This window comes from Arachis duranensis, chromosome 5 (assembly GCF_000817695.3).
Source record: "Arachis duranensis cultivar V14167 chromosome 5, aradu.V14167.gnm2.J7QH, whole genome shotgun sequence".
NCBI classification, from domain to species: domain Eukaryota; kingdom Viridiplantae; phylum Streptophyta; class Magnoliopsida; order Fabales; family Fabaceae; genus Arachis; species Arachis duranensis.
In genome coordinates, this window is record NC_029776.3 from 67085216 (window position 1) to 67108771 (window position 23556).

Sequence of the window (23556 nt, forward strand, 5' to 3'; positions counted from 1 at the left end):
GCAGAAAATGTAAATCAAAAAATTCTACTTACATCAACAACCCCAAACCCTAACAACAACAATATTGCAATCGCAGAAACCTGATGCATTAACATCTTTACTTGCATGAACTATTCCCTTCAAACGAAAATCAAACATATATTGCACATACCTTTTCACCCTGTGCCGTTTCAAAGTTACCAAAACACGAACTCGCTTCAATCCGTCTTTTTCCTTCGTAATCGAGCACGAAGAACGGAGGAGAAATAATCGATAGGATTCAGAAAGTGTGGGTGGAATGTGAAATGTTACGTTTTTCTTTCTCTTCTCTGAATGCAAGCGTTTCGTATGGTAAAAGAAAACATTACACGCGAAGGGAAACCTTGTCAATACATACGTTTGGGTTACTAACGTATCGCGTCCACATAGGCAGCTCCCTTAATATTCCGTCAATAGAGTTAACGGAAGATAACATTGAATCAAGTTTGGAACGTTGAGAACATAAATAAGACAAATGAAACGCTAGAGATAATTATAAAACTTATCCTAAACGTTGGACACAAAAACAATACTTTACTCATAAAATTATAATAAAACCTTGCGGAGGTAAAAAATATGAATAGGAAAATGGTCCCTGGTAAGTGCTCAGCTCACCACCGTCTTGTATACTGCTGTGTACGGTGTTTAGGGTTGTAGAGAGAGCATCAAAGCATGGGGAGAGCCATTACTAAGAGCATGATCAGGAGGATGATGATGACGACGACGAAGAACAGCGCTGTTGGTCACTTCCTCCGACGGACCTCAACCCCTCACTTGAACAGCTCTTCTCTCTTCCATTTACATAACCCATCTTCTCTCACTCATCACGTTGTTCAACAAAAATCCCATCTTTGCTCCTTTTCCTCTGATCCCCGTCGGTTTTTCAGCATTGGCTTCTCTGACGATGTTCGAGGTTATCATCTCTAATCATCCTTTCATTTGTTTTCCTTCTGTATTTTGTACTCTCCATAACGAGTCTATTTTTTAAATGATTTTTTTAAAAAAAAATAGTAATTGGCTTGTCAGTGATTAATTGTTTGAAGTATTTAGTTGGTTTTGTAGCTTTGAATGCCATGATGATTATAAAGTATAAACCCTGGTTATCTTAAGCTTCATAATCAATTTTTGGCTTAATCTTTGACCATTGACCAATTGTTAGATTGGAGAAAAACTTCTCCTTGAGGACCACCTTGCATTTGCTCAGCTGGTTTAACCTAAAAATCTCTTCATAATTTCTAGTTATATTTTATTAACACTATCAATTTTTACAGCCACAAAAGCTAATTGTTCGGGTAGGTTATTTGAATTTTGAAGTTTTTGGTTAGCCTTTGAGTTTAGAACAGTTTCAGTTGTATAGTCTCAGAGGTTTTGGCACGAGTGGGAACTGGGATGGGAAACGCTTAACAGTGGTCTTCCATCTTTATTGTCTGATATGGATTTTTAAGCTAATAATTTCAGAAATTCTTAATTGTTTGCTTTCCTTAGTTCTGCTATTGGATAGGAGTTTTCTCTTTTTCTTTTTCTTTCTAAATGACTTGCTTAGAGATCTCAGGACATGGTTTCTTCCTAGACCAATACAAACTATGAAGAAGGATTGAAGGGTTCTTTAGTTATGTAGTTTTATCGTTAAGTCTTCTTTGCTTTCTTTCTTTTTTTTACTTTAATGCTTTTTCCTCAGGTTTATGGTTTAGTTATACAATGACTTAGATCTTGTGCAACATTTCAAATGCAACAACTTCTTATGGTAAAACTTGCTGAATGATGCAATTAGTTGTCAATGTTCTGGTTTGCTTTATGAGATTTAGGTGTTTGTTCTTTCTTTTCTGGCACATTGATAGATTTTCCCAAAAGGACAGGCTATGTGAAGTTGTAAATCTCTTTTTTTCCAACAGTTACTAAACTAATATGTTCTATGCAAAGTTATATATCTCAGCATTTACCACATTTACTACAACACTTTTTTTAACAGGTTTGTCTATTTCAAAATTTGCAGATGAGGCAAGTGAAGAAGGAGAAACCACTGATGATGGATGGGAAGAAGAAGACGATTCTGAGCCTATGGTACTACGTCATTAATTCGACTCTTTACTTTCATGTAGAGCTCTTCATTTCACCTATATAATGAATTTAAAAATATGATTAACATTGCTTATAAATAGATGCTCTGTGTGTAGATTGGTGATGGGGGTGATGGCGGTGGAGTTGCCTTGCGTAATGTTCCCTGGGGCCAGCGGGCGCTCTCTGTTGCCAAGGATATCCTTAAGGAGTTTAATGAGGACATTGAACTATATGCTTTCAAGACTAGTCCTCGAGGATATGTTTATGTGAGATTAGACAAATTAACAAATGAGTAAGATTTCAGCTTTCAACCTATGTCATATACAACCGTTAGTAGAAAATATTTACAATAAAATGAAGTTATTGTTGTGTGAAAAACAGTGACTCAGCTTGGGGAAGCTGATATAGGGAAGTCTAATAATTCTCTAGGACTAGGAGAGTTAAGATCCAGTTTCAGCTCAAACTTTAAGTGTCAATGTCATAGTTGAAGCCCCCACTGAGTTAGAATGACGAGTTAAATGGTTAAACAATCATCACAGATCTGACAAGGATGCTGATTGTTCCTGACTGCTGAGCTATGGTTGCCATGAATTTACTGAAAAAACTCTCCTAATATAAGCTCAAACTGGTTGTGAGAAGCCCACGATGAGCCACATGGCCCTGTATCGTCTATTTGATATTTGAGGTTTACTACTACTTTGAGTCTGAGATAGGCACATGGATGGTGAGTTTGTGATAATTTTGACCTCAAGTTTTCGTGGCTGTTTGTTAGGGATTGGCAGACTCATAATATGAACTTTCCAATGGCTCAATTTATTTATTTTGTGAAAATTAAATTCCAAAAAGAAACATTTTCGTTTCTTTATTTTCAAATGTTTTGATGAGCTAATATAACTCCAACCTCAATCATTTTACTCCAATCAACCTCTACTACTAGAGCTAATCTCTAGCCATTTTCTGCTCAAAACATTTACAGTTCAGCATTACCACATTCCACTTTCTACTCCCATCCATTTTCTAACAACTTATACCTAGTCCAAGTTTACGTTTCTTAGTTGCAGCATATAGCATGAATGATTTGTTTATCATTTTCTGCATGGCATATTAGGCATAAAATCATGCCACACGCACGGAGACCCATATGTACAGCTTTGTAGTGGATCTGGGTGAAAAACCAATCGCAGAATGAGAATGTATTAGTTTAAAATTTGTGGGAATCAAGACAGCATATCTACATATATTTTTAAAATTGGGTCTAGAGTGGGTTGATTATAAAGCCTTTCTACAAGCAGAGGTTGCTTTTAAGATTTTGTTACATACCCTGGAGAGAGAGAGAGAATGCTGAGTCAGCAGCAAAGGCAGCCAAAAAAGGAAAGAAAGTAATCCCTTTACCTTATCATTATTCTAGAAGAAGCAATAAAGAAAAGGGAGGAATAATAGGGCAGGAGAAATGTCTAATCATAAGTGAGAATAATTGATGATTGGATTAGTCAGATGAGAGAATCAGGGACGCATAATCGTAGGAGTTGAATGCTAATTATGATAATTAATTTGAGGGAAGGCAATAAAAGGAGGAGCTGATTAGATGAGAGGTAGGAAAAGACTTGGAAAGGCCTAGGCTAGGAGAGAAGAGGACTCTCGAAATTCCTCTATTATCTTTTACTGTTATATTGTATTTCTGTATTTCCATTAAAATAAATACCAGTGTAACAGATTTCAATCCATCAAACTTTCACATTTACCTCCTAGTATTTATTTCTGATTACAATTAGTTTGGTATTCAGTTTTCTGTCTTTCTTTTTCAGATATGGCTGTCCAAGCATGGAAGAGCTTGAACGATATAATCAAGAATACAAGAAAAGATTAGATGAGGTTGGAGCACTTGGAGAGATACCTGATGATTTGGCACTTGAGGTAATGCATAGTAGCTGCATCATACATGTTGTATGTAGTCAGTAGAAAATGAATGTCCTCTGAATCCTATTCAGTGCATAAAATAAAAGTGCACATTTTGTTTTGAACTTTGAAGGTTTCATCCCCAGGTGCTGAGAGGATACTAAAAGTGCCAGATGATCTTAATCGTTTCCAAGACATGCCCATGAGAGTCCACTATACGGAAAATACAGAATCCAATAGCACAGAAGAGGATGGAGTTTTCTTGTTAGAGTCTATAGAGAAAGAATCAGAGGTATGTGTGTGGAAGCTGGCAGATGTTAAAGAGAACAGAGACCCTCTCAGAAAAGGCAAGCCTTTAAGTCGAAAACAGAAGGATTGGCGATTAGAATTGCCGTTTAACATGCATAGAATGGTAACCCTGTATCTTGATTAATTCTTAAATCTTTTTGCTACCTACATTTAAAAAACTAGATATGACATTTGGAAGTAGTTTTGGAGGAAAAAATGTAGTTCTTTTCTGAGTTAACTTTTCAGCACAGTACTAGGTGATGTTCTGGTTTTATTAAACTTTAAATTAATTGAATATAAATACCTGTTAATTTGGACATAGGTCGTTTATCTAAGCAGCTGTGCAAGTTCATATATGAAATTGTAAGAACTGATATCTAGTGAAGATAATATGATATAACAGTAGCAGGAACCTACTGATGTGAGGTAGATTCAGTATGGTTTATCCTCCCTCAGGTGCTTGGTATTATTTTTGAAATAACAAAGAAGAAACAGTGATAGTATCAAGCTTTCGAGAAGCTTGACTCTCTCCTGGTCTTTAGTCTAATCTCCAAAATTCTGATATAGTCCCCTTGCTGTCTCTTCTCTAACCACCCTCTCACTTCCCCCTCATAACAGAATTCTTTTTCCATTCCACTTCCAGCAAGGTAGAGTTAGTAACAAAGCCTCCCAACTTATATTGTAGTGATTAGAAAATTAAGCTCTTCCCATAAATAATGTGGATAATGTGATTTCTCAACACATTATATCTTATTTGCTTGGTTGCAAAGTGTAGCCATTGAGGCACCAGACTAATGTGGAGTTTGGAATTCAATTGTGTATATTGTTTTTCCCTAGTTCCTTTACCTGATTCTCAGGTGCTGCTGTTAAAACATGATTATAGCAGAATCCAGCTCTTCTCTTGATTTCTATCCCTGACAAATTCAACCAAAGAATAAATCCATTCCCCATGATGAACTTGGGGTATGTTAGAACATTAATACAAAGATAGCAGCCTCCGACAATTTGAACTCCCCAAGTTGCTGATCAGTCTTTGGAAGAAAAGTGAGGAATAGCTTTTTTGGCATGTATATCACCCGAAGACTGTGGTTCTAGGCATAATGTCAANNNATATTGGTCCTGGATGTGTCCATTCACTCTCCACTGATCTGCTTCCGCACACCAAACTAGCACATATTCTTCGTTTGTTTGGGTTAAAAGGATCTCTAAAATTTCATGAGCATTAGAGAAATGTGCAGTGATACTTTGCTTATTCGAGAGAGTTATCTTTTATCTACCAGACTCTCTGATCTACCCATGGTTGGTATTGGATACTTTGCTTATTAGGAACCCAGTGAATTGTTGAAGGCCCTCGGGTTTTGAGTTCGGATCTCATTGCCCAAAATCATGCTAAACATGCAAAGTTGATTTCCCAAAATCAATTCAGACCCAATACCATTTCATAAAGACCTAGAATATGACGATTGATTTGGCAATTATCCATGGTAGCTTTAGAGGATATAATACTGTCATCCATAAAAAATAAATGATTCTTGTCATGAAATCACTTGTCCAAAAAGTTTGAGTTATTAGATAGAGTTACAAAAATTGTTATATATCTTACATGATCCCTTTCTTGGGGTAACAAGAATTGAATCCTAGATATTTTGCTCATAAAAGCTCTCATAGCATGTTCTAGAATAGTTTATTCCAAAAGTTTAAATTATTAGGTAGAGTTACATGAATAGTTATATATCTTACATTCACGCTGTATATTCTAGGCAACCTGAAAATTAAGTTTCTTTGTCATTGCTTCTAGGAAAGCTCATCATTTTACTTTATTGTAAGCTTTGCTCATATTCAATTTAGTTCTCTATACCATTCTTAGCTACATCTGTTGCTCTTAGTGCAGTAATCAGCTTGTAAAGTGTCTAATTTGATGGGTCCATGTTTAAAGAATGGGACACGGTTGAACATTTTGGTCTAATATTTTTCTCTTGCATGTTCATTTGATGCTTTTAAAAGTACATCAACTTTATCTTTCTCATACCATCGTGGCGAGTAATTTTAGGTGATGAACATGTCTACTTCCAAATTTCAATTGATTCATTTAGATTCAAGCCAGTTAAGGTAGATGATTGTTGCAATTCCATAGAATAATCGCTTTATCTTAATCTTTCTGTAACGAGAATCTCTTATCTTCCATGCTTTCATGATATCCCTCTCGTATTGTTAATAATACTTGTTGTTAATGAAAATATAAATAGATAAATAGTGGCTTTACTTTGTCTTGTCTTTGTTAATTATGATATCATTCATCATGGCCCTTCATCACATTATAGGACCACTTGCTTTCCTTTTGTTATTTTTCATTTTCTTTTGGTAGATTAATTATGGATGTCAAGAGTTTGTTTATCACACAAATCAGTGTTTAAATACACGTTCTATGTTGCTTCTATGACATGTTTTTTCCTATTTACATGCGACTTGTGCTACCCTCTTATAATTTCCCAACTAGATTCAGCTCCTATCATCATAGCTAGCTCATTTTTTTTAAATATTTGGGAGAGCGAAATGTTTTCCAACATGTTCGTGACCTCGCGTCCCAAACGGATCGGTGGTGAAGGCTTGGGTCTGGGTCTTGAACGTGAGGAGACTAAGGCTTTGCGACTTCCCGAGCTGCAGCGGTGTGAGAGAGAGGGGGGGAACCACCTGTAAAAAAGATTTCGACGCTCAAGTTAGAAATCTGTACAGATGCAGTGAGGATGAGGTGATAGTGACGTACCTCGAGAAGGGGTAGGGCCTTCTCCTCTACTTTGCACCTAGGGCGGGCCCCATTGGAGTAGACCTGCCTCCAGGAAGTAGCTCTGTCAGTAGCTCGTGATTGGAGCGTTCATTCCACGTGCGTGTGGGCTTCACCGTTTCGAGGGGGTGCCGTTTGTCGCCTCTTCGTGCCTGCAATTAAGTGCATTTATGACTGATTTGAAAGTATGGGAAAAAGTCCATTTTATCCCTGTCCTTCGCCCTTCCCCATGGCAGTTACTCTTTCGTTTTGTTTTTCTTCTCTTCCCCTCATGCCTCATTTCCTTGTTTTCTTATCACTGCCACAAACATTTCGTTTTCCTTCCGCGTTCTCCGAAGCTTTTCATCTGAAATTGACTCAGCAGAGTTTCTTGAAGATTTTGTAACTCCTTTCACTCATCATCATCTTCCTGGTGAGTTTTTTTTTACTGTCTTTCATGCTTTTGAACTTTACTGCGTGTTTATGCTGCCTGTGTGCTTTTTCTCGTTCATGCCTACTTGGATTAGGCATTGGATTTGCATGTTTGACAATGCTAGGTAGACATTGGGGGGGGGGGTTTGCCATATATGTTCCAGGTGCTAAATCTTTACTTAGCTGTAGACTTAGCCTTGGTTTAACTGTAGATAGGCTTACTGTAGCGTTTATTGTTAGTTCCCTGTGTTCGTAGCATTAGTTCTAGTTTTCCTGACTTCCTGACCTGGTAGCCTGACTTTGTGGTGCTCCCATTGTAGGTATGGCGTAACGTTCTCTTCTGAGAACACCCGTTGACAGATATACCTGGGTCACCTCGGATGTGAAGGGTATGCCTTCACAAATGACATTAGAGGAGCTCACGGAGTTCTGTCTTCGCGACTAGCTGTGCGGGGGTTGTGACAAGGAAGGACGCTACGAAGTATTCATCCCTGTCGATCACGAACGCATATGCCAAATCGACCTCAACACCCTATGAATTGCCGACTGGATGTGGGTTTATAAAGCGATGTTCACCGTCTTGGGGGTTCGAATCCCTTTCTCCTCTTTCTAGATGGCCCTTTTAAATCGGTGCGCGTGGCCCCGTCGCAGTTGTACTCGAACAGTTGGGCCGCAATTTGGTGCTTTGAGATGGTATGTGAATACCTGGACTTGCCGGCCTCCGTGGAGGTGTTTCTTTGGTTATTTATTTTAACAAATCTTTCTAAAAAGGGGAGATATAAGAATGGGTTTATGTCATTCCGAGCTGCCCAGGGCAGATGGATTTTCGGGACCTTCGAGGATTCATTTTATGGTTTTAAGGACAAGTAATTCAAAGTCCGACCTGCCGAAGGAGTGCATCCTTTTTGGTTAACCTTGGGGGGTGAGCGGCGGATCCCGACCTACTGGAGCTTCGGGGCCGGGTCCATGCTTTTACAAAAGTAACCTACAAGGGCCTGACTCAGCGGGACAAGGACATCGTTGATGTGTTGCTGGCCATCTTTAATAAAAGTAATCTCAACCCCCATCTCTTAATGGGTGATCGAGAGACGGGTAGGAGCTATGTAGGTACGTGGTAGGTTGGTAGTGTTGCCCCCTTTTATTTATTTATTTTTTTCTTTTTCTTCTTTTCCTTCCTTTTTTTGTATGTCTATCCTTGGCTAACGAGTTGTTTTGTTGACTGTAGTGAGCATGGCTGCCGAGCGCATTGGTCTTGAAGATTTAATGGCCCAATTTCTCCCTAAGGCAAGCAAAGATAGTTCTGCGACACATTCTGTCGAGCACTCGACTTCCCCTAGTGCCGAGGTGCATTCGGCTCTTCCTCCACCGAAATCTGCCGGCCCAATTGTTACGGCTGGTTCGAGCAGCAGTGGAGTGGTGCCTCTTGAGGCCGAGCCGGCTGGAAGGGGTTCTGATGTTGCGATTATCGACAACCCTCGTAAGTGGAAGTCGGCCTTTAGTCCTGAGGGGTCACTCACTGTGATGGAGAAGAATTTTGACATCGGGGGCTTCATTGACTCGACTCGTGTCTGGTACCGACGAGTTCTTTCCTAATGGGGATTTTTGCGTTTAGGCTCGATGGATGTACCGATGTATGTTAAGGGCTGCAACAATTGCTAGGAAAGCTGAGCGTATCCCGACTTAAGCTAGGACGTTGGATGGGAAGTACCGCCAATCTGTTCGGGAGGTCGAGAGCTTGAGGTTAGAAGTTAAGACTTTAAAGGAGAAGTTAGCTGATTCAGATGGGAAGGTGAAGACCTCCGATGAAGCGGTTGCCCGACTTACGGAGCTGGAGATGACCCTGGAGTCCCAGCTCAATGCCGCTCGCGGCGACACTTCTGCGGCCCAGGCTAAGGTTACGGCTTTGGAAGCCAAGCTTGTATAGGTCGAGAAGTTGGCCAAGACTGCTAAGGAGGAGGCTGTCGGTCTGAAGGAAGAGGTTACCAATTTGAAGAAGAATAAGGATACAGTGAAGAAGGCTAGGGAGGTGATAAATGGTACCAATGAAGCGATTAAAGGCCAAGTCAAACTGCTGTTTTCCGACTTTGACACTTCTGCAACTGGAGCGTTCAAGACTATTTGGAATGGTCAGATTGTTGACATCCTGAGAAAGTGATGTAATTTTATTTGTTCGTCATGTTAAACTATGTAATAGTCAGTGTAGATCTTTTGAACTCATGTAGTTTCTTTAACTGATTCACCGTTTTGCTTATTGGTAATTGGTGGCTTGACTACCGTTTTTGTAATTTCTGGTTTGTTAATTGTTTATTTGTTTACCGCTTTGTCACGTTGGTAATCGAAGAAGCCGGATGGTGGCATTGTATTAAAATTCTAATTTTGGCTTCACTGTGAAGCCGTGGCGTATCATTAACGGTGCAATGGGCTCCCGGGGTGATCAGTCCCGGGGAACTGTGATCGCTATAGATCAATTAATAAAAATAGAGATGAAAATAGAATGAAGTGAAATGGTAGTATACGAGTGATGATAAAAATTAAAGGTTAACAAGTTCAACAGATGATAATTAACAAATTCAACGCAAGGTAAAACGTGTTACTGAGTTGGTAGGTTAAGTAGTCGCTCTGGCTTTTAAGGGTAGAACCTTGTAAAGTTTGTGACGTTCCATGTTCGGGGCATTTCCTTCCCGTCCAGGCGTTATAGTTTATACGCCCCGTTACCGATCAGTTCTTTCACTCTGTATGGTCCTTCTCAATTAGCCGCCTGCTTTCCTTCTCCAAGGGTGGGGAGGCCTATGTTGTTGCGTTGCAGGACCAAGTCGTCTGGCTCAAATTTCTTTCTTAGCACTTTGGCGTTGTAGCAAAGTGCTATTCTTTGCTTCAGCGCCGTTTCCGACAAGTGTGCCGTTTTCCTGGTTTCATTGACCAAGTCTTTCTCGACGGCCTCGTCTACACCACCTAGGAGTAATCGTGGATTTGGCTCTCCGATCTCCACAGGGATTACCGCATCAATCTCGTAAGTCAGAAGAGCGTTTTTCCGGTGGAGGATTGAGCTGTTGTCCTATACGATCATAGAACTGACGCTAGTTCATCTGCTCACGATCCCTTCTTCTGGTCGAGTCATTTTTTAGTCCATGGGGGATGACTTTGTTCGCGGCTTCGACTTGGTCGTTTGTCTGGGGGTGTTCTACTGATGAGAACCTATGTTTTATCCCTAGCCATCTAGGAACTCCCTAAACTTCTTGTCCACAAACTGTGTCCCATTGTCCGATATTACGGACTTCGTGATTCTGAACTTGGAAATTATCTGTCTCCAAACGAACTTACGGCAGTTACCTAACGAGATATTGGCCAATGGTTCAGCTTCAATCCACTTTGTGTAGTAATCAATGGCCACGATTAAGTATTTGAGCTGTCCAGGGCCAACTGGGAAAGGACCCAAGAGGTCGATCCGCCATTGACTAAAAGGCCGTGAGGCCATTAGTAGGCCGAGTTTGGCTGTCGGCACCTTGTGGAAGCTAGCATTTTTCTGGCACTTCTTGCACCTCCTGACGAATTTTTGGGAGTCTGCCATCTTCGTGGGCCAAAAGTAATCGGCTTCGACGAGCTTCCGAGCCAAAGCCTTCCCCTTATGTGATGGCTGCAACAACCCTCGTGGACCTCCCTGAGAACGTAATCCGTTTACTCGGGTCGTAGGCACTTCTATAGGGGTTGATTTAGCTCTCTCTTAAACAGTTGGCCTGCACTATTGTGTACTTTGCAGCCTCTCTTCTCAATGCCGTTGCATTCTTGTGGTCGTCAGGGAGCTTGCCACACTCCAAGAAATTGATGATTGGGTCGATCTATGAAGGATCAACGTCTGCTCGGGTTGCACACAGGGCGACTGTCGGTTCTTTCACCAAGTCTTGAATTAAGGAACGATTTTCTGTTCCTGATTTTGTGCTGGCTAGTTTGGATAGGAGGTTGGCACGTGTGTTCCTCTCCCTCGGGACATACTATACTACTTTTTTAAAGTCCTTAACCTTTTTTAGGTATTTCTACAGTAGGGGGTCTTTGGCTTGATACATCCTATTGATTTGGGAGGTGACGACCTGAGAGTCACTGTTCACTTCTACCCTCGATACCACTACTTTTTTTTTATAGTAGCAAGTCGCCGATAAGGGCTTCATATTTTGTTGATTGTTGGAGACCGGGAACTCGAACTTGATAGATTGTTCATACACTATCCCCGACGGGCTCTCGAGGATTATTCCTCCTCCTTTAGACGTTTGGTTGGAGGCTCCGTCAACGTGGAGCTTCCACCGCGTGCCCGGGGCTTCATGAGGGTCTCCCGTGACCTCTACAAGAAAGTTGGCCATGGCCCGACCTTGATCGCGTGTCTGGACTCGTACTGCAGGTCGTACTGAAATAGTTCAATTGCCCAGGTCATCATCCGTCCCGCCAGGTCTGGTTTTTGCAGGACTCGATGTATCGCTTGATCTGACCTGGCGGCGACACGATGACTTTGGAAGTATTGTCATAGCCTTCTAGATGAGGTTAGTGGCGCATACGCTAACTTTTCCGACTAACTATATCTCAGCTCCGCTCCTTGAAATGCCTTGCTAACAAAATATATCGGTTGTTGGATCCTTCCTTCTTCTCGTATCATGACGGCCGCCAAGGCTACGTCGGTTACGGCTAGGTACAGGTACAATGTTTCGGAGTCCTTGGGTTTTTTGAGAACCGGGGGTGCCGACAGTATTCATTTGATATGGTGGAAAGCCTCCTCGCATGCTGCACGCAATCCCCTTTTTTAATCAAGTTGAAGAATGGGAGTGCCCTATCTACCGACGCGTCGAGGAACCGTTGCACGTCCTTAACGCATCTCGTGCTCTTCATTTGTAGGATTGTTTCACATTTTTTAGGATTAGCCTCCACTCCTCTCTGAGTTATCATGAATCTTATGAACTTTTCGGCCTCTACGGCAAAGGCATGCTTGAGAGGGTTTAGTCTCATGTTGTGTCTCTCGAGGGACGCAAACAGTCTCCAGATCACTGATGAGGTCTTCCGACTGGGTGGTATTCACCAGGATGTCGTCTACGTATACTTTTACTGTCCGGCCAATAAGGTCTAAAGACCTTATTCATCAGTCTTTGATAAGTGGCTCCTATGTTTTTTAGTCCAAATGGCATCAACTTGTAGCAGTATGTACCCCCTGGCGTTGTGAACGCCGTTTTTTTCTCGTCTGGTCGATGCATCAGAATCTGATTTTAGCCAGAGCATGCGTCCAGGAAACTCAGAAACTGATACTCTGCGGCTACGTCCACTAGAGCGTTAATGTTAGGGGGGAGGAGTACTTAGGGCATGTTTTGTTGAGATCGGAATAGTCTACACATATCCTTCACTTCCCATTGGCTTTTTTTGACCAGGACTACGTTTAACAGTCAGGTCGTGTAGTCCAGTTCTCGGATGAATCCTGCTTCTAGCAAGCTGGTCGTTTGCTTGGCCACTTCGTTAGCTCTTTCCAGGGACATTTTTCTTGTTCTCTGTGCCACCGATTTAGTTTCTGCCTTCACAGCTAGGTGGTGTGACATGAACTGGAGGTAAATCCCCGGCATGTCGGCTGGTGTCCAGGCGAACAGATTGTTGTTTGCTCGAATCATTTCCACCAATGGTTCTTTGAAGTTATGAGGGAGGTTTCTGTTCGCAAAGTGAACTTTTCCTCGTCTGGCTGGGCCGAAACACAACCCATACAGGTAATACTTGGAATGTATTTCACAAGGACGAGGTTTTATTCTTCTCTACACCGTAACAGTTGCTTTATAGTTGATCGGTAAGTGCTCCCACACGTGTTCTTTGATCATAAAGACATACCTAACATAAGTTGATCAGTGTAAAATCTATCCAAACTTCTATTATATATTCCAAAAAAAAACTTAGAATATTCTGTATAGTAGAGCTATGCTATTGTGAGTGGGATTATAAATCAAGAGAATCTTCAGGCATAATGTTACAAAAGTCTATATGAATGGATCTTTTCAATTGAAGGTATAAAGTGTAATATTTAACTCTTTAATGTTCTCTCTCATTTTCTTTTGGTCTCACTTATAAAATGTGTTGCGAGAGATTACACTTTACCTTTTCAAGTGAGAAAAAATTGAGAGGATCCCTGAACTCCATAAATCATTAGCTGAAAATGAAGTTTTATGCACACATTTTTTAAATGGTAGAAAATATAACAACTTTACGAAGCTTTCATGATTGTTAAGACAATAAAACATACAGATTTTTTAAAAGGTAGAAAATAGAAAAGGTAGAAAATAGAAGAACTTAACGAAGCTTTCATGATTGTTAAGACAATAAAATGCAGCATGACTTTGAGAAGGTAGAGTCACATTAATGTTGTATTTGGTTTAGAGTTGGAAAGAAGAAAAATACGTTTAAGTGTATTGAACACTTCTTTTTTATGTATATATATATATATATGAGTCAGTGAAGAAATTAAAACATCGAATGATCGATACTCACACACGAAAAACATTTGAATACTTTTCTACTCTGAATGCGAAAGTGATTTTGTAACACCCTACTACACAGAGTTTTACGCTTAAGTCGTAAATCAAAGATGATTTGTCACACACACACACACACATGAAAAACATTAACACGAGTGAATGTTGTATACTAAAGCAAAATATATTTATATGTTTCAAAATAAGATACATAATAATCATTAGTCTTGACCTGCAAAGACAAGGTTGGCCAGACAATATTACAATCCAAAATATATAAAATATAATTTTATTTTTCCGTAATACAAAACCTCTAAGAGGAATATACAAATACATGTTCAAAATTGGAGAATAAAACATCTAAGTCCAGAATGAAACTCAAAAGACAAGTTTTTACTTTTGCCAAAAGGAGTCTTACATGCTCAATGAGGTCCATCACGTCTTGTATTTGAAAATCAACAAATTCTACAACAGGTGAAAACCCGAAGGTTCCCAATAGGATAATAGTTCCAAATAGAAATTATGTAAAATTACATGAATCCGTTAGGCAATCCTAGTCCCCAAATGCACAATGTTCAAGTTTAGGGTTCTACTAATCTTAATAGAGGTTGATCAGTGTAAAATCTATCCAAACTTCTATCATACATTCCAAAAAAAAAAAAACTTAGAATATTCTGTATAGTAGAGCTATGCTATTGTGAGTGGGATTATAAATCAAAAGAATCTTCGGGCATAATGCTACAAAAGTCTATATGAATGGATCTTTTCAATTGAAGGTATAAAGTGTAATATTTAACTCTTTTATGTTTTCTCTCATATTTTCTTTTGGTCTCACCTATAAAATGCGTTGCGAGAGATTACACTTTACTTTTTCAAGTGAGAAAAAATTGAGAGGATCCCTGAACTCCATAAATCATTAGCTGAAAATGAAGTTTTATGCACACATTTTTTAAATGGTAGAAAATATAATAACTTTACGAAGCTTTCATGATTATTAAGACAATAAAACGTATAGATTTTTTAAATGGTAGAAAATAGAAGAACTTTACGAAGCTTTCATGATTGTTAAGACAATAAAATGCAGCATGACTTTGAGAAGGTAGAGTCACATTAATGTTGTATTTGGTTTAGAGTTGGAAAGAAGAAAAATACGTTTAAGTGTATTGAACACTTCTTTTTTATGTTTGGATACTTTTCTACTCTGAATGCGAAAGTGATTTTGTAACACCCTACTACACAGAGTTTTACGCTTAAGTCGTAAATCAAAGATGATTTGTCACTACGACACTTAAAAGATATATATATGAGCCAGTGAAGAAATTAAAACATCGAATGATCGATACTCACACACGAAAAACATTAACACGAGTGAATGTTGTATACCAAAGCAAAATATATTTATATGTTTCAAAATAAGATACATAATAATCATTAGTCTCGACCTGCAAAGACAAGGTTGGCCAGACAATATTACAATCCAAAATATATAAAATACAATTTTGTTTTTCCGTAATACAGAACCTCTAAGAGGAATATACAAATACATGTTCAAAATTGGAAAATAAAACATCTAAGTCCAAAATGAAACTCAGAAGACAAGTTTTTACTTTTGCCAAAAGGAGTCTTACACGCTCAATGAGGTCCGTCACGTCTTGTATTTGAAAATCAACAAATTCTACAACAGGTGAAAACCCGAAGTTTCCCAATAGGATAATAGTTCCAAATAGAAATTATGTAAAATTACATGAATTCGTTAGGCAATCCTAGTCCCCAAATGCACAATGTTCAAGTTTAGGGTTCTACTAATCCTAACAGAGGTTGATCAGTGTAAAATCTATCCAAACTTCTATTATATATTCCAAAAAAAAACTTAGAATATTCTGTATAGTAGAGCTATGCTATTGTGAGTGGGATTATAAATCAAGAGAATCTTCGGGCATAATGTTACAAAAGTCTATATGAATGGATCTTTTCAATTGAAGGTATAAAGTGTAATATTTAACTCTTTAATATTTTCTCTCATATTTTCTTTTGGTCTCACCTATAAAATGTGTTGCGAGAGATTACACTTTACTTTTTCAAGTGAGAAAAAATTGAGAGGATCCCTGAACTCCATAAATCATTAGTTGAAAATGAAGTTTTATGCACACATTTTTTAAATGGTAGAAAATATAATAACTTTACGAAGCTTTCATGATTATTAAGACAATAAAACGTATAGATTTTTTAAATGGTAGAAAATAGAAGAACTTTACGAAGCTTTCATGATTGTTAAGACAATAAAATGCAGCATGACTTTGAGAAGGTAGAGTCACATTAATGTTGTATTTGGTTTAGAGTTGGAAAGAAGAAAAATACGTTTAAGTGTATTGAACACTTCTTTTTTATGTTTGGATACTTTTCTACTCTGAATGCGAAAGTGATTTTGTAACACCCTACTACACAGAGTTTTACGCTTAAGTCGTAAATCAAAGATGATTTGTCACTACGACACTTAAAAGATATATATATGAGCCAGTGAAGAAATTAAAACATCGAATGATCGATACTCACACACGAAAAACATTAACACGAGTGAATGTTGTATACCAAAGCAAAATATATTTATATGTTTCAAAATAAGATACATAATAATCATTAGTCTCGACCTGCAAAGACAAGGTTGGCCAGACAATATTACAATCCATAATATATAAAATACAATTTTGTTTTTCCGTAATACAGAACCTCTAAGAGGAATATACAAATACATGTTCAAAATTGGAGAATAAAACATCTAAGTCCAAAATGAAACTCAAAAGACAAGTTTTTACTTTTGCCAAAAGGAGTCTTACACGCTCAATGAGGTCCGTCACGTCTTGTATTTGAAAATCAACAAATTCTACAACAGGTGAAAAACCGAAGGTTCCCAATAGGATAATAGTTCCAAATAGAAATTATGTAAAATTACATGAATTCGTTAGGCAATCCTAGTCCCCAAATGCACAATGTTCAAGTTTAGGGTTCTACTAATCCTAACAGAGGTTGATCAGTGTAAAATCTATCCAAACTTCTATTATATATTCCAAAAAAAAAAACATAGAATATTCTGTATAGTAGAGCTATGCTATTGTGAGTGGGATTATAAATCAAGAGAATCTTCGGGCATAATGTTACAAAAGTCTATATGAATGGATCTTTTCAATTGAAGGTATAAAGTGTAATATTTAACTCTTTTATGTTTTCTCTCATATTTTCTTTTGGTCTCACCTATAAAATGTGTTGCGAGAGATTACAGTTTACTTTTTCAAGTGAGAAAAAATTGAGAGGATCCCTGAACTCCATAAATCATTAGCTGAAAATGAAGTTTTATGCACACATTTTTTAAATGGTAGAAAATATAATAACTTTACGAAGCTTTCATGATTATTAAGACAATAAAACGTATAGATTTTTTAAATGGTAGAAAATAGAAGAACTTTACGAAGCTTTCATGATTGTTAAGACAATAAAATGCAGCATGACTTTGAGAAGGTAGAGTCACATTAATGTTGTATTTGGTTTAGAGTTGGAAAGAAGAAAAATACGTTTAAGTGTATTGAACACTTCTTTTTTATGTTTGGATACTTTTCTACTCTGAATGCGAAAGTGATTTTGTAACACCCTACTACACAGAGTTTTACGCTTAAGTCGTAAATCAAAGATGATTTGTCACTACGACACTTAAAAGATATATATATGAGCCAGTGAAGAAATTAAAACATCGAATGATCGATACTCACACACGAAAAACATTAACACGAGTGAATGTTGTATACCAAAGCAAAATATATTTATATGTTTCAAAATAAGATACATAATAATCATTAGTCTCGACCTGCAAAGACAAGGTTGGCCAGACAATATTACAATCCATAATATATAAAATACAATTTTGTTTTTCCGTAATACAGAACCTCTAAGAGGAATATACAAATACATGTTCAAAATTGGAGAATAAAACATCTAAGTCCAAAATGAAACTCAAAAGACAAGTTTTTACTTTTGCCAAAAGGAGTCTTACACGCTCAATGAGGTCCGTCACGTCTTGTATTTGAAAATCAACAAATTCTACAACAGGTGAAAAACCGAAGGTTCCCAATAGGATAATAGTTCCAAATAGAAATTATGTAAAATTACATGAATTCGTTAGGCAATCCTAGTCCCCAAATGCACAATGTTCAAGTTTAGGGTTCTACTAATCCTAACAGAGGTTGATCAGTGTAAAATCTATCCAAACTTCTATTATATATTCCAAAAAAAAAAACATAGAATATTCTGTATAGTAGAGCTATGCTATTGTGAGTGGGATTATAAATCAAGAGAATCTTCGGGCATAATGTTACAAAAGTCTATATGAATGGATCTTTTCAATTGAAGGTATAAAGTGTAATATTTAACTCTTTTATGTTTTCTCTCATATTTTCTTTTGGTCTCACCTATAAAATGTGTTGCGAGAGATTACAGTTTACTTTTTCAAGTGAGAAAAAATTGAGAGGATCCCTGAACTCCATAAATCATTAGCTGAAAATGAAGTTTTATGCACACATTTTTTAAATGGTAGAAAATATAATAACTTTACGAAGCTTTCATGATTATTAAGACAATAAAACGTATAGATTTTTTAAATGGTAGAAAATAGAAGAACTTTACGAAGCTTTCATGATTGTTAAGACAATAAAATGCAGCATGACTTTGAGAAGGTAGAGTCACATTAATGTTGTATTTGGTTTAGAGTTGGAAAGAAGAAAAATACGTTTAAGTGTATTGAACACTTCTTTTTTATGTTTGGATACTTTTCTACTCTGAATGCGAAAGTGATTTTGTAACACCCTACTACACAGAGTTTTACGCTTAAGTCGTAAATCAAAGATGATTTGTCACTACGACACTTAAAAGATATATATATGAGCCAGTGAAGAAATTAAAACATCGAATGATCGATACTCACACACGAAAAACATTAACACGAGTGAATGTTGTATACCAAAGCAAAATATATTTATATGTTTCAAAATAAGATACATAATAATCATTAGTCTCGACCTGCAAAGACAAGGTTGGCCAGACAATATTACAATCCATAATATATAAAATACAATTTTGTTTTTCCGTAATACAGAACCTCTAAGAGGAATATACAAATACATGTTCAAAATTGGAGAATAAAACATCTAAGTCCAAAATGAAACTCAAAAGACAAGTTTTTACTTTTGCCAAAAGGAGTCTTACACGCTCAATGAGGTCCGTCACGTCTTGTATTTGAAAATCAACAAATTCTACAACAGGTGAAAAACCGAAGGTTCCCAATAGGATAATAGTTCCAAATAGAAATTATGTAAAATTACATGAATTCGTTAGGCAATCCTAGTCCCCAAATGCACAATGTTCAAGTTTAGGGTTCTACTAATCCTAACAGAGGTTGATCAGTGTAAAATCTATCCAAACTTCTATTATATATTCCAAAAAAAAAAACATAGAATATTCTGTATAGTAGAGCTATGCTATTGTGAGTGGGATTATAAATCAAGAGAATCTTCGGGCATAATGTTACAAAAGTCTATATGAATGGATCTTTTCAATTGAAGGTATAAAGTGTAATATTTAACTCTTTTATGTTTTCTCTCATATTTTCTTTTGGTCTCACCTATAAAATGTGTTGCGAGAGATTACAGTTTACTTTTTCAAGTGAGAAAAAATTGAGAGGATCCCTGAACTCCATAAATCATTAGCTGAAAATGAAGTTTTATGCACACATTTTTTAAATGGTAGAAAATATAATAACTTTACGAAGCTTTCATGATTATTAAGACAATAAAACGTATAGATTTTTTAAATGGTAGAAAATAGAAGAACTTTACGAAGCTTTCATGATTGTTAAGACAATAAAATGCAGCATGACTTTGAGAAGGTAGAGTCACATTAATGTTGTATTTGGTTTAGAGTTGGAAAGAAGAAAAATACGTTTAAGTGTATTGAACACTTCTTTTTTATGTTTGGATACTTTTCTACTCTGAATGCGAAAGTGATTTTGTAACACCCTACTACACAGAGTTTTACGCTTAAGTCGTAAATCAAAGATGATTTGTCACTACGACACTTAAAAGATATATATATGAGCCAGTGAAGAAATTAAAACATCGAATGATCGATACTCACACACGAAAAACATTAACACGAGTGAATGTTGTATACCAAAGCAAAATATATTTATATGTTTCAAAATAAGATACATAATAATCATTAGTCTCGACCTGCAAAGACAAGGTTGGCCAGACAATATTACAATCCATAATATATAAAATACAATTTTGTTTTTCCGTAATACAGAACCTCTAAGAGGAATATACAAATACATGTTCAAAATTGGAGAATAAAACATCTAAGTCCAAAATGAAACTCAAAAGACAAGTTTTTACTTTTGCCAAAAGGAGTCTTACACGCTCAATGAGGTCCGTCACGTCTTGTATTTGAAAATCAACAAATTCTACAACAGGTGAAAAACCGAAGGTTCCCAATAGGATAATAGTTCCAAATAGAAATTATGTAAAATTACATGAATTCGTTAGGCAATCCTAGTCCCCAAATGCACAATGTTCAAGTTTAGGGTTCTACTAATCCTAACAGAGGTTGATCAGTGTAAAATCTATCCAAACTTCTATTATATATTCCAAAAAAAAAAACATAGAATATTCTGTATAGTAGAGCTATGCTATTGTGAGTGGGATTATAAATCAAGAGAATCTTCGGGCATAATGTTACAAAAGTCTATATGAATGGATCTTTTCAATTGAAGGTATAAAGTGTAATATTTAACTCTTTTATGTTTTCTCTCATATTTTCTTTTGGTCTCACCTATAAAATGTGTTGCGAGAGATTACAGTTTACTTTTTCAAGTGAGAAAAAATTGAGAGGATCCCTGAACTCCATAAATCATTAGCTGAAAATGAAGTTTTATGCACACATTTTTTAAATGGTAGAAAATATAATAACTTTACGAAGCTTTCATGATTATTAAGACAATAAAACGTATAGATTTTTTAAATGGTAGAAAATAGAAGAACTTTACGAAGCTTTCATGATTGTTAAGACAATAAAATGCAGCATGACTTTGAGAAGGTAGAGTCACATTAATGTTGTATTTGGTTTAGAGTTGGAAAGAAGAAAAATACGTTTAAGTGTATTGAACACTTCTTTTTTATGTTTGGATACTTTTCTACTCTGAATGCGAAAGTGATTTTGTAACACCCTACTACACAGAGTTTTACGCTTAAGTCGTAAATCAAAGATGATTTGTCACTACGACACTTAAAAGATATATATATGAGCCAGTGAAGAAATTAAAACATCGAATGATCGATACTCACACACGAAAAACATTAACACGAGTGAATGTTGTATACCAAAGCAAAATATATTTATATGTTTCAAAATAAGATACATAATAATCATTAGTCTCGACCTGCAAAGACAAGGTTGGCCAGACAATATTACAATCCATAATATATAAAATACAATTTTGTTTTTCCGTAATACAGAACCTCTAAGAGGAATATACAAATACATGTTCAAAATTGGAGAATAAAACATCTAAGTCCAAAATGAAACTCAAAAGACAAGTTTTTACTTTTGCCAAAAGGAGTCTTACACGCTCAATGAGGTCCGTCACGTCTTGTATTTGAAAATCAACAAATTCTACAACAGGTGAAAAACCGAAGGTTCCCAATAGGATAATAGTTCCAAATAGAAATTATGTAAAATTACATGAATTCGTTAGGCAATCCTAGTCCCCAAATGCACAATGTTCAAGTTTAGGGTTCTACTAATCCTAACAGAGGTTGATCAGTGTAAAATCTATCCAAACTTCTATTATATATTCCAAAAAAAAAAACATAGAATATTCTGTATAGTAGAGCTATGCTATTGTGAGTGGGATTATAAATCAAGAGAATCTTCGGGCATAATGTTACAAAAGTCTATATGAATGGATCTTTTCAATTGAAGGTATAAAGTGTAATATTTAACTCTTTTATGTTTTCTCTCATATTTTCTTTTGGTCTCACCTATAAAATGTGTTGCGAGAGATTACAGTTTACTTTTTCAAGTGAGAAAAAATTGAGAGGATCCCTGAACTCCATAAATCATTAGCTGAAAATGAAGTTTTATGCACACATTTTTTAAATGGTAGAAAATATAATAACTTTACGAAGCTTTCATGATTATTAAGACAATAAAACGTATAGATTTTTTAAATGGTAGAAAATAGAAGAACTTTACGAAGCTTTCATGATTGTTAAGACAATAAAATGCAGCATGACTTTGAGAAGGTAGAGTCACATTAATGTTGTATTTGGTTTAGAGTTGGAAAGAAGAAAAATACGTTTAAGTGTATTGAACACTTCTTTTTTATGTTTGGATACTTTTCTACTCTGAATGCGAAAGTGATTTTGTAACACCCTACTACACAGAGTTTTACGCTTAAGTCGTAAATCAAAGATGATTTGTCACTACGACACTTAAAAGATATATATATGAGCCAGTGAAGAAATTAAAACATCGAATGATCGATACTCACACACGAAAAACATTAACACGAGTGAATGTTGTATACCAAAGCAAAATATATTTATATGTTTCAAAATAAGATACATAATAATCATTAGTCTCGACCTGCAAAGACAAGGTTGGCCAGACAATATTACAATCCATAATATATAAAATACAATTTTGTTTTTCCGTAATACAGAACCTCTAAGAGGAATATACAAATACATGTTCAAAATTGGAGAATAAAACATCTAAGTCCAAAATGAAACTCAAAAGACAAGTTTTTACTTTTGCCAAAAGGAGTCTTACACGCTCAATGAGGTCCGTCACGTCTTGTATTTGAAAATCAACAAATTCTACAACAGGTGAAAACCCGAAGGTTCCCAATAGGATAATAGTTCCAAATAGAAATTATGTAAAATTACATGAATTCGTTAGGCAATCCTAGTCCCCAAATGCACAATGTTCAAGTTTAGGGTTCTACTAATCCTAACAGTGTTATATGCTAAGTCTCAGCCTCATCCATTATCTCTAGCCTCAATCTTTTCCAACATAGCCGTCATTACTCTTAATAATCTAATTTATTCATTTAGTGTCCAATTTATTATTCAGTAGTATTAAACACGAATACAATTCAAACACAATCAATAAACAAGTATAGCAAGTAATACAATTAGCAATTAATAGATTATTCAGATAGGCAAATCAAATATAATATGCACACTCAACCAATAGTAAATAGATGCACATGATGTATGTTTAGTCCTAAACAGGTCATGAACTCACATGTTGGTTGGTTGCCTGCACCCTACAACATATCTGAGATAGGCAGTATGTATTGTTGTCCCTATCTCTGAAAACATCCCTTACATGGGCGTTACGTATCATCGTCCTCATGGAAATCAATTCATTATTCCGGTCTCAAGTGAGCATTGCGTATCGCCATCCTCATTGGGCCATACTCACTGTTTCAAGTGGGCGTTGTAACACCCTAATTACCCTAAGCCTTAACTCGCGTCGTAAAGCAAAGGTTAATCAGAGGTTATGACAGTT

General features: G+C 36.6%; 2 protein-coding genes across 4 annotated transcripts; both read left to right on the forward strand.

Annotated features, from left to right (window-relative positions):
• Positions 1 to 608: 608 nt before the first annotated feature.
• Positions 609 to 4579, forward strand: LOC107489137 (uncharacterized). Of its 3 annotated transcripts, none has more exons than XM_016109904.3 (5): positions 609 to 931; positions 1988 to 2079; positions 2193 to 2368; positions 3882 to 3990; positions 4106 to 4579. In XM_016109904.3, the coding sequence occupies exons 1-5, from the start codon at positions 691 to 693 to the stop codon at positions 4403 to 4405; spliced, it is 918 nt and encodes a 305-aa protein (XP_015965390.1). In that variant the 5' UTR covers positions 609 to 690; the 3' UTR covers positions 4406 to 4579. The 3 variants fall into 3 exon arrangements, with proteins under 3 accessions (XP_015965390.1, XP_015965391.1, XP_015965393.1); XM_016109905.3 differs by having other exon boundaries at positions 2012 to 2079; XM_016109907.3 differs by having other exon boundaries at positions 4119 to 4273.
• Positions 4580 to 7684: 3105 nt separating this feature from the next.
• Positions 7685 to 9738, forward strand: LOC107489135 (uncharacterized). Its single transcript, XM_052262350.1, has 2 exons — positions 7685 to 8560; positions 8679 to 9738. Exons 1-2 carry the CDS (start codon positions 8527 to 8529, stop codon positions 9044 to 9046), a joined length of 402 nt encoding a protein of 133 aa, XP_052118310.1. The 5' UTR covers positions 7685 to 8526; the 3' UTR covers positions 9047 to 9738.
• Positions 9739 to 23556: the final 13818 nt, after the last annotated feature.